The following is a 12,848-nucleotide window of genomic DNA, read 5'->3' on the forward strand; positions in this document are numbered from 1 at the left end:
TTTTTTTTGTTGTATGTCCTTCATTTCATTTTATGAGAAAATTATTACAATCAAATTATCCTTAACTCGTATGTGGGTATATGTATGTATATCGTATGTATGATTGTGTTCTCTATGTAATAGAATATTGTGAGATAGAAGAGCCAATATGAAATACCAATTTTATTCACAATTTTAAAGAATAATTTTTTTTCTGAAGCTTTCATCATTTCAATTTCTTCTTTTTCAACACTAATAAAATAGACTAGACCTTTTTAATGTAAAAATGGCAAATATATGCATTTATTGTATAAATAAATGGTCTTAGAATCAATAAAAAGCAGCTGCTAATCAAAAATTCTAAAGAAAAATAAAAAATATTTTAAGATTATTTTTGCAAAAAAAAAATTTATTAAATTTTCAAAATGTATAAAAAAAAAAATTTTTTTTCTTCAACTTTTATTTTTATTCATTGTAAATTGATCTCAAAATTTTATGGTTTTATGGACTCAACCAAATGGTTCTCAAAAGTTATTTTATTTACTGTTATATCAAAAAAAAAACTTATTAATAAATTTTAAAATGTTTTACCCTCGAATACATTCTTGTTTCTGATCAGCATTGTACAGTAATTTAATATCTATGAACTTGGCATTGTTCGCAATTCCTAAAAAGTGTAGAGCAATTTTGTCTATATTAAAAAATAAAATAAATAAATATTATGGAACCTTAATATAAAATAATATGTCTAAATCGAATCCTTTTATTATTAAAACAAAATTTTTGTATTAGAACCGAAACATGCCAAAATATTGAAAATATGCAGAAATATAAAATTACGTATTTTTTTTGGATTATTACAAAGGACAATTGAAGGATAGTCATCTATTTTTATTGTGTTTTCTATTATAGCAATCAATAAACAAAAGTGAAACTGAATAAAAATTTACAAAAAGTGGTGGTTTAAGTTTCAATTTCGAAAAAGTTAGCAACTTTAGAAAAGCTTGCAAAAGTATTTTGGCACACACACATATATTATGGAATTTTAGCAGTTTTCCGATAACTTCTTCCAAAACACTATCATTTAACCTAAGTTATATTTTTAAGGAAAATTTATATAAATTTTCCAAAACTTTCGAAAATTTAAAACAGCAGAATATGTTTTCGGTATGATGATAATTCGGCTTTTATTTAAAAAGAAACTCTAAAATTGAGAATTGAGTAGGCGTTGGTGATTCTATTTTTGTAAATAACTTATTTATAAGAGTTTTGGAAGAGCTAACATATATTTTTCAGTTGAAAAGCACATTTTAGGCTCGGTTTAGGAATAAATTTCGGTTTGAAATTAAATTTTAGATTTTCTATTTCATGAATAGCCAAGGATATCGGAATTTCAAAATTTCAAATGTAGTTTCTGTGGCCAAGACCTTAAGGTTCTTTCAAATATGTAATTTTAATAAGAGAAAGTTTATTTTTTACTGCGATCATAAGGCTTATCTTACTCGTATAGATTAAATTATTTCGTGAAAAGTGGCAACATTTTTCAACTTATTTTATAGTCACATAAGTATCCTTTTGTTATGATGATTAAATTATTCTTAAATTTATTTATTTATACTTTTGAAATTGACTTTCGTTGAAGTTATCACACTTTTATTAGACATATCATTATCCTGTACAATAGCATATGTATGTATGAAGGATATTTAAGTATGTAATATAATACTTTCGTCAAAATTTTGTGTTCCATATCATAATAAAATTCTATAATGATAAGACCAAAACAAAATAAAACAGAAGAGAAAACAAAACACGTAAAAACTGGTACAATAACTCATTCTTTTGCATAATAAAAAGGACAATAAAGGACAAAAAATAAATAAATACATCGATTTATTCATAAATATATTATTTGTGATGTGAGGTTAACGTATGCATATACAAATGTACACATTTGATTGGATGTGTTTTTTAAAAATTGTCTGATTCAAATTGAAATTTCGTGTTTTATTTTTCATGTATCATAAGAAATTGTTAATGTGGAACTGTGAGTATTGCGAATCGTTAATGTGGAAATTCTTTTATTTTGACTCTCTTTAAAAATTTTTAAAATATTTGTTTAATATCATTTAGATTTTTTTTTTGGTTTATTGATATGCCACGTCACTAATGAATCTTATTTCTGAAAGTTGTTTGTTGATAGAATGTTTGTGAAAAAAAGTTTGCGTTGGTGGATGAAATAGGATATTATTATGTTATTCAAATTGTTATTAGTTCACATTTTAATGAGCATTATGAGCGGTAATAATTGGAACAGATATTTGTAACCCTTAAAAAACTTTAAGCAAAATTAAGGAGAATAGAGGATTTCATCCTTCGAAGTATTTTAGAGATTAATCTCAGACAACTCAATAGACTTTGGCATTAAAAATCACGAAATTTTTAATTCACGTAAAATTTATAGGGAGATCTCTATTTAAGACAATTTTTAAAAGCAAATTTTAAATAATTTTGAATAATGCCCTCAAAAATGAATAATTAAATGACTTTAAAAGTTTGAAAATAGATTTTAAAAGTAAATTGAAAATTTTACTCCTAATGAATGGGTGTTTAAATTTGTTAGGAATTAAACTTTTAATTTGTTTTCTGAATAATTTATTCCGGAAATTTCACGTGAAATTTTGCGGGTCACAAAATTCTTTTTTTTCTTCCCCGCTTATAAAAAATTTTGGGAAGGTTTTATTTGTTTCTGGAACAAATTTGCCAAAAATATACAAATGTATTCTAGAAGTTTTAAGCCAGATTCACTGCTGGACTAAAATCTTCGATTTAAATTATTTTAGTTTTTCAAAATTTCTTGGTCATTTTGGCCTACTTTGGGAATCATTGCGTCATAAGTCTTTTTCTATACAAAAACTCACACTTTATGAAAATAAGATTAGTTGTTTTGAAAATTAAAATCAGAAATGTGTCGGATTTTATAAATTTTACTTTAAACGACATTTAATTTATAGCCATTTCAAATTTTCATAAGAAGAGTAAAAAGTTGTGTTTTAATTAGAATCAAACGTAATGTTTTTAATTTCAGAATCTTTTGGAAGTGAAGCAAGACAACTTCTATTTGATTCAAACAAAAAATTTATTGACACCTTGACAAAAAAAAAAGGTTGAATTGGGTCAAGTAGGTTAAAAAATGGGACAAGAACGTTAAACTTCATTGCTACTGTCGCTCTTCCTTTTTCTTTCCTTTCAAATGTTTCTTTTTCTGCATTTTAAATTTAATTCTCAAATAAATTTAAAATTTTCGCATATATTGCAACAATAAATTGCATAGGTAAAATAAATGAATCAGTTTAAATTTTCGTTTTAATAAAGAATAAAAATTAAAAAGAAAATTTAAAAAATTTCATTTTGAAATTAAATTGTATAAAATTAAAACGACACACAGATTTCTTTTTTTTTTGCTTTAGTTGTTCATTCCATTTTTATGTATTTGATGGCTGATTGAGAATCTTTAGTTCTCATTTGATAGTTTTGTTTTTGGGACACAAGGTAATTAAGAATTTTTTTTTGTATCTTTGGATTAATGTAGAATTTTGCGAACAATTGGTTGAACACAAATTAAAATTAAAATTGCAGTATTAAATAAAGGGGCTCTGTGGTGTCGAATTTATTGAATGTCGGTATTAAATTAGTGACATTTTAATTGCCTTTTGAAATTGAACATAAATTCTTCATTTAATCACCAAATTTTAACATATTTCAAGTTATATCAAAGTTCTTGCATTTTGGAAAAAGCAAATACTGGAACCCATTTTCTTGGGAAAATCTAATTATTTGCTAGACAAAATGAGAAATTCACTATTGTGTTGTTACAACAAGTAAAACTTGTCTAAGCGCACTAGTAGTTCTTACTACAAAATTTGTTATAATTATAACTTTTTACTACAACAAATTCCGGATAATTATAACTTCATTCCAGAATTAAATTTTAACTTTTAATTTTATATAATAAGCAGAAACTGACAATTTTTTAGAAATAATTAAAATTTTAGATTTATTTTTGCACAAATTTTATTTAATACGAGTACATTGGATTAAATTTTTTTTACTCTTTAAGATTCTGACGTTAGTAAATTTTTATATATTTATTGATTAAATTGCATTTTACTATTTTCATATTTGTTCTCAAGCTTCTCTACGAAGCTTGCTGTTCTCACTTTGTTGTTTGTAGAATTTTCACTTTCATATTAACAAGTGAAATATTGAATGTTTTATACGCAATAAGATGATACACCCGGTATAATATTATAAGAACTCAACATAATTTAACGAAAAAATAAATATGAGAATTCTCTTGTTATCTAACGGTACAACACCATATTCACCTCAATAGCATTATTTCGTTCAATATTCTACATCATATTATATATTAATTCAGTTAGTTTTAATGAAACCACCAAAGAATAAAGACTTTAATAAAATTTTAGTCTTTTAATAATTTGCTACCAAGGATACCATCATAATATTTGAAAAAAAGTTCATCTATTAACGCTATCCAATAATTTTAAATGTTTACTTTTTTAAATTTTATGATGTAAAAATAATTTTTCTTGATTTCTGTAATGATATTCTTTAAAAAATATTTAAAGAGAACGTATTCGAACAAAATACATATATATATATATCGTTTTTATTCAATTGAACTAAATGACTTCTCATTAAAATTATTTAAAAAAAAAAAATTAAAGGACATAAATTTTATTTTTCAATTATTTACGCGCCTCAATTTTTTATCTTCAATGAAAATAGTAAGTACAATCCTTTTTTGTTCCCTTTATCTTTTGAAAGACTTATAAAATGATTCTTAGATTAGACTTTATTACATTTTCTATTACAATTATTCGCCTTTTTTCTATGTATTTTTTTGTTTCCGTCTTCTTTTAAAATAATTTTCTTTATCTATCATGACATTTAATAAAAATCCAATCCAATTACGGTTACTGTCAAATACATAATAAAGAAAAAAAAAAATAAAAATGGTAGAGAAAAAAACGCATAAAATTTTTCTTTTATTATTTCTGAAATAAAATTTCCCAAAAAAAAAAAACTTTTTTCAATTTTAAAACATTTTCATTTTTTTTCATTTCTGTCTGAACGTGATCATAAAACTCCTTAAAGTAAGTATCATACGTACATGTAATTGTAAATGTACATTGTGAAAGATGTATGACCGTGAATGAGGCATACAACTAATTTGCAAGCAAAAAGTTTTATAGTCATGGTAAAAAGAAGGATCCATCTAATGAAAATTATTTTTTAGCTAATTAGACAGCCCTGTTTTTACCTTCCAAATCGATATAGTCTACTTATTCGAACAGTTGTCTTCAAAGGTTTTAGTAGTATGTGAAGATGTTTTATATTTTTGAAAAAACGTTGTCATTTTGAGAAAAAACCATTAGAATATAGGGGTGCGAGTATTAAATTCTATTTTGGAAAATCTTTTTTATTACAACTTAAAAAAACTTCTTAATTTTACCAATTAAGTTTTTAATATACTATACTTTTAATACTATATACTTAAAAAATTTTAAAGCATTATTACTTTGACTTGTCTAATGCAAAGCAATTTCTTTTTAACCAATCAGCGAAATTCAGCAATTTTGTTTATAATACAAAAATTTCGTAACATATCAAGTGTCTTTAAAACCAAAAACAAGTGCTAATTCCAAAGAAACTGTTGCTTAAATAGAGATTCTCGTTGAATTCGCTATGTAACTATTCTACTGTATATACAAAATTTGAGAGGAATATAAAATTAATCGAATACTGGCAAAAACATTACGTTATTTTTATAATTTTACATAAAAGATAAGTAGACCAAATAGGAATTTGAACTAACGCTCGACGGAAAAAAAATTATTTTTGATAATTGATGATGTTTCCACCACAATTTATAAAAGTTTCTTAAACGCGCTGCTTCTTCTCGTGTTTTGTGAAGTAATTGTATCTAACTTCTATTAATAATAAAAAACATTTCAGTATACTAAAAACATTCAAACCTCTTTTGATTGCGAATAATAATTTCTTGAGGAAACCCAATTTTTCTATTCAAAAAGTGCAGCAAAAATGAATCACAAAAATTATCCTTAAAAATCCATCAAAATAAATTTTTATTTCGCTTTTATTTAAATTTTTCATATCAAATATTCATTTTTTATTTTTGGGTCCCTTTTTTTATCAAGAAATAACTATTACCCTTAAAAATAACTAGAAAAAAAAATAATAAATTTAAGTTATATAACACATACATACCATATTTTTTTGGAAAAAAAAATGAAAAAACTATTATAAAATATCTAAGTTGAAAAGAGAAAGCAATAACAATAGAAAATAAATAAAATAAAAAAAAAGAAATTAGAAAAAAATGCTCATATGCAATGAATTAAGTGCCTTTAAAAGAATATGTTCTCATCAAAATCAAAACAAATTCGCTTACTATCAACATCTGGTAGTAATAGTAATAGCATCAGCGGTAACGCAAATAATGTTATTAGTGGTAGTAGCCCAAATCTTAATAGCAATTTTGGTAACAATACAACTAATAGTAACCATAAATCAGATGATTCAACAATTTGTAAAAATAATAGTGGCAGCAATAGCAGTGGTGGTGGTACAACCAAATTATCGTTATCATCAGAAAATGTTAGAAAAAATTCTATTGAATCTGTATCGGGTAATAACACAAAATCATCACCATCAAAATTATCATCTGATAAATGTAACTCAAGTGATCAAAAAAGCTCTAATGCCAGCAATAATAGCAGTAATAGTAACAGCAGTAGTAGTGGTGGAGGTTTATCATATTTTAGTTCTGGAAGTTTTACTAGAATTTTTAAAAGTTCAGCATCATTTGTACAAAATCCATTTAATATATCTAGTTATAGTAATAGCAGCAACAGTAGTAATAGCAATAGCAACAGCAATAGCCCTAGCAATAACAAAACCACATCGAATTCGACAGCAAATTCACAAACATTATCAAACAACGAAATTATTAATAATAAATCTGTACCTACAACAAAAAATATATCATCTTCGAAAGTATCTACAACATCAACCACAAATACAATATCAGGCACAACTACAGCAACCTTCTCTAATAATAATTCTAAAGCAGCTCCATTAGCAATATCAAACACTCACTCAGCAATAAAAATACAAAATGAACGGCTACAAACACACCAATCAAGCCAAAAATCTTCAACATTTTTAAAAGCTTTCAGTAATAGTAGCAATAACAATAGTAGTATTGTCGTTGATAATGGCGATAGTGGTAATGATTCTAATGAATCTCTTAAATCTAAAAACTCAAAAGATTTAAATAATAGTTTAAGTAATAGCATTGGTCATAAAAATTCAGAAAATATTTTCAAAACTATAAAAAAAACTGGTACTGGTATTTTATCACCCGAAGATAAAAAACTAACAACATCATCGTCATTAGCATCAAATACAAAATCTCAACAAGCAAATTTTTCTACAAATACAACAACAAATTCTAAATCGATTACAACATCTAATACAACAAATTTAACAAGAAATGGCAGTATACCCAAAAAGGACACAATATCATCATCGTCGTCAGCAACATCAATACCATCAACAATAAAATCGTCAACAAAATCAAAATCTTCGGGTAATGATTTGATAAGAATCTCTTCAGCTAGTGATATGTTTAAAACGGTCGGTGATTTAGTTGGTAAGCGTTCAAAAAAATCTCATTCAGTGTCATCATCATCTGGAACATCAATTACAAAAGTAACATCAACAACTGCAAATATAAATAGTAAGAATACTGATAGCAAAAATGTTATTATCACTTCAACCGTTGCATCATCAACAGTAACAACAAATAATACTAATTTAATAATACCAAATGGTTATCCCGGACAGAAAATCTCTAAAGATAACAATATAAACAGTAAGAGTATTGTTCAAAATAATAATAGTAAATCTGCTTCACCATTTTTTAAACCAATCACACAAGCGATTAAAAGAATTGATAATAATAATTCAACAACAGTAACACAACCACAACAACTTACATCATCTGCATCATCTTCGTCAACACTATCTCTAACAATGAATAATGGAAATGTACAGGGAGTGAAAAGTTTACATATCAATAAAACTCAACTGAATGAACTTTCACCAAGTGGAATACCGATAAATACATCAAAAACTTTAGTTAAATTAAATGATAAAACTGGTAATAGTGGATCATATACTTTTCATAATAAAAAATCACCTTCATCTGAACAACAGCAGCAGCAACAGAAAACAAGTGATTTCAGATCAAAATATAAAAGTCCATTAGATATGTCAATTATATTGCCACAAACGATATCGTCCGATTTAAATGATAATAGTATTAATTTTGATAATGATCATGAAGTTGAACAAACAATTGATCGTGTTGAAGAAGTCTTAGCAGCAATGGAAAATTCAGCAAGATTAGGTGGAAATAGTATTGTTAATAATACAGATTCACCATTAATGAGTAGATTTCTGTCCCCAACGAATGATTTAAACCGTCCACAACAACAGCAACCGATAACGTCTAATTCAATTGCTTTACAACAATTTCAGCAATATCAAAGTCTGAAAAACCCACCATCAATATTATTATCACAACAACAGCAGCAACAACATCAACACCATCAAACTGCCACTGTAAGTCCGTACAATTTTACAACAACTATAACGAAAAGTGCTACCTTAAGTTGTTCAGATATTAATGAACTCGAGGAAAAGGTGTCAAGTGCGATATCATCGGAAGTTGCATGCTTAAAAATTGTTGAAACGGTTGATGATATTTCAAGTAATCCAATAGCTAAATTAAGGAAATCATCATCAAATTTGTGTTCAACAACACAACAACAACGTAATTTAAGTAGTCAAATGTTAAAACAAGTTAATACGAGCATAGAAAATAATAATTATACAACAACACCACCTCCACCACCAGCGCCAAGTGGTCAACCACAGCAGCAACAACAGACATCATCATTTATTAGTTATATAATAGCGTCAACAACAGATTTACCAGATATTGAAGAGGAAGACATATTAACGGATAGCCCAACTACTCCAATTTCAACTAATACAGTGATTGGAAGTGGTAACATTACTAATTGTAACAACAATAATAATACTAATGTTGATATTGATGAAGATGATGAATTTTATTCTGCATCAAGCCGTAACCCATTTAATAATTTAGGGCAAACATTAAGATATCCGTCGCACTCAAATTTAACAGCAGTTGAAAAATATCCTGATCTTAGAAAACTGGCATCATCATCGACAGTTTCTTCTGTTTCTGTTTCATCATCAATCTCATCATCGCCGTCATTAATACAACAGAGTAATTTTGATCCAAACCGTACTAAAACTTTTAATAATAGCGGCAGTCCTCTTATGAGTTCAGAAGATATACGAAAAAAAATTCAACTAGAGTCATCAGCAAATGCACTTTACCATACTTTAACAAAAAAGAATAAACAACAACTGCAACAGCATCCAACACCACCTGATTCATTAGATCTATCGAATATTAATAGCAATAACTATAATAATTATGAAAATCATATAAAAAATTTATCAGAAATAAATAGTTCTTCATTGTTAACATCATCAAATACATTAACAGTTGGATGTAATGTTGAAATTGATGATAATACTATTCGTTTAGATGGTATTTTAGGTGGTACTGGTAGTACATTTAATGATATATTATCTGATTCAATTGTTGAAACACCAGAATTGAATAGTAATGCAACACAATTTGGTACAAATATTTGTAATGGCATTACTGGAGGTGGTATATTTTCATCAGGTGGTATTTTAACAAGTGCAACTGGAACAACAACGACACCTTCCTCAATTACATCAAACTTTCGTTTTAATGGTAATAATGACATAAGTGTTAATAATAATAACCATAATAATAATAATATTAGTAATTGTCATAACAGCAGTAACAGTAATAATAATATTAATAGTAGTAATAAAAATATATGTAATAGTATATTAAATAGTGCTAACTGTGGTGGTAGTTGTTCAATAAATAATATTGGTAATAATGGTGGTAGTATTATTATATTTGGTAATCAAAATCAATGTAAAATACCATCTCATGTTATGAATGCTGTACAACTATTTCTAGTAGAACATGGAAATGAATATATTCGGCAATTTTTACAGGTAAGTTTTAAATTTTATAAATTAAATAATTTGAAAATTTTTGTTAACTTATTAATTAAAAATGATTTTCGTGGTAGAAATTTATTAAATGAAATTTTAAGCAAAATTTTAAGGTGGTTTAAGCAAATTTTTTAAAGCAATCTTACATATATCTTGACTGATTCCTCGAGAATTCTTATTATTAAATTAAGAAAAATGTTAATACTACTAGTAATAGTTATTCAATTTAAAAATTATAACAGATTTTATGCTTAACAATTAAATTAGTTTTCATATAGGATTAAAAAATATTTTCTATTGTCGTCAAATTACTTACAGTTGATGAATTCGCATTAATTTTTTAAATCTACTGAAATTAATGTCCTTATCAAACGATAATTAATAAAAGTCCCATAAACAATTGATTCTTGAGCAGATTTCAAAGTTGATTATTTGCATTTGAAGCTTTTCTTATCTTAACAGATCATATTGTAAGGGCATCTCCTGAGTTTTCTTCTAAAAAATTTCGTTCTGTCAAATATTTTCATACCTTTAAATTAATATTATTAAAACACTTGTTCATGAAGGGCATAATAAGCTTGATATATTTAAATTTTTTTTGTTACTACAACTAGGTCACTTGCTTTTAGGCAAAAATTAATTTGTTAATTCCCTATAGAATATTTTATAAGTATGATTTGAAAATATTTTAAAAATAAATTATTTAATTACATTTTAATAAAAAATAATTTGCTTTTCCACTTTATTTTTGGATACTGAAGTTAAATTCGAATTAAAGTAATTGAAATAAATTTTTTGAAATTATTAAAGTTGTTCTTTATATTTAAAAAAATTTAATTCCTTTTACGAAAATCATAAACTTAAGCAATTTACGTATAGGAGTTTATTGAGTTTATGAATATGGTGTATATTATGGCGATTAAAATTCCTAAATCCCCTATACTTGAATATTTAAATTACATAAGTTTTTGTATTTACTTCATTATTTATTTTATATCACGATTATTTACAAAAAAAGAAAAACGGAAGAAAAAGTTAGATATGTATACGGAGCATCTCAGATATGTACGGGCATACGTATAAGCATGTGCGTTGTTCATTAAAAATCAAATTGTTCAGGGATTTTTACGCTTTAAAAAAATTACATCTACGTATGCAAGAACAGAATATACTTGTATATGCACATTCATATAGTAACATAAAAATATTAAATTGATTTTTCAGCGTATCCTGCTTCTCTCTCATTTACATTAATTGAAAATGATTGCGTTTCTTCCTTTTAGTTATAAAAAGTTTTTGTCTTTTTTTTTTTAAGTCGTCCCATCTTTATTATCTTTCCACTGAAGTTTATTTTTTTTTTTTCATTTCTTTAATTTTCTTTATGTGAATACATTGAATTTTTACACTTAAGTCAATTGAAACTTTATACATATTTTGGAAAAAAAGAGAAGTAAAACAAATCTCGGAGGGAAATGCAAAATTTACGAATTCAAAAAATTTTCATTGCGTACGAAAGTTAAAAAAATATTAAACGTTTATGTATTATTTTGTCTTATGAATATTTCCGCAAAATTGAATTGATTTGGGTATAGTTGGGAAAATAAAGTTTAGATTGTAAATATCAAGAATTTTCCTCCTAACTACTGAAAAATTTTAGTACAAATCTATTTAATTTTTTCCAGATATTTGTATATCGAGTTAACAAGGCCTGTATTTCATTACAAATATTATTCCTTATATTGTCATCACTAAGTATTATTGCGGGTGTTAATTTTGTGATTTTTCAACAAATTATGATCAGTCAATTAGGAATATTTTCAGAATTTTGAATGTTGAATGTAATCTTGCTACTGCTTTTTCTCCTATTAAAGTGTAAACATTTTAATAGGCGAATCCTACTAAAGTGTTATACTTAATAAATATTTTTCTAAATGATCTATAACTAATTTTAAACTGATTTGAAATACAGGATAATTTACTAATTCAGTTTGCAGTTTTCCGGTGCAGTACTCGGAGAAGTAATCGGTAAAAGAAACATGCTATGAGAAAAATAAATTAAAATTTATAATTTTTTTTTTAATTTCCTAGTAAAATTTTATTTTCTAATGGAATGAAAATAAATTACTTTAGTTTTTTGTATTCCGTAAATTAAATTTGTATATTCTAAACCATTATGAAATTTAAGAATGCAATATTTTTTATAATTTTAAGCTCTTAAATATTTAAATTTTTAAAGCAGCTATTAAATTTCATATTAATTAAGTAAAAAATCAATGATTCCATAAAAATTCAAATCAATAATATTACAAATATGTATAGCCATAAAAATTCAGATCAATAATATTACAAATATGTATAGGAAGCGGTAGGATTTAAAATTATTTATTAAAAATACTGACTGGCTACAACATTGTCTGGCTATAGGAAGATATTCAAAGAATATTTTCCCCATTTCTTACAATTTTATTTTTAACAGACAATAAATTAGATTGAAAGTTTAAATCACTAAATAAAACTCCCTATCAGAATAATTTTTTATTATTTCATTTTTCCATATCTAGTCTCATCAATATTGCGAATTCAGTCAGAATTATAAATTT

General features: G+C 25.5%; 1 protein-coding gene across 1 annotated transcript in view; it reads left to right on the forward strand.

Annotated features, from left to right (window-relative positions):
• Positions 1-6,444: 6,444 nt before the first annotated feature.
• Positions 6,445-12,848, forward strand: part of LOC129606019 (probable serine/threonine-protein kinase DDB_G0282963) — an 88,257-nt gene continuing 81,853 nt past the window's right edge. The window contains exon 1 of the mRNA XM_055516069.1: positions 6,445-10,027. Coding sequence (XP_055372044.1) covers positions 6,445-10,027 — 3,583 coding nt within the window. The remainder of the gene's footprint in view (positions 10,028-12,848) is intronic.

The sequence above is a fragment of the Condylostylus longicornis genome, unplaced genomic scaffold (assembly GCF_029603195.1).
Source record: "Condylostylus longicornis isolate FDR11 unplaced genomic scaffold, ASM2960319v2 ptg000017l, whole genome shotgun sequence".
In the NCBI taxonomy this organism is placed as follows: Eukaryota; Metazoa; Arthropoda; class Insecta; order Diptera; family Dolichopodidae; genus Condylostylus; species Condylostylus longicornis.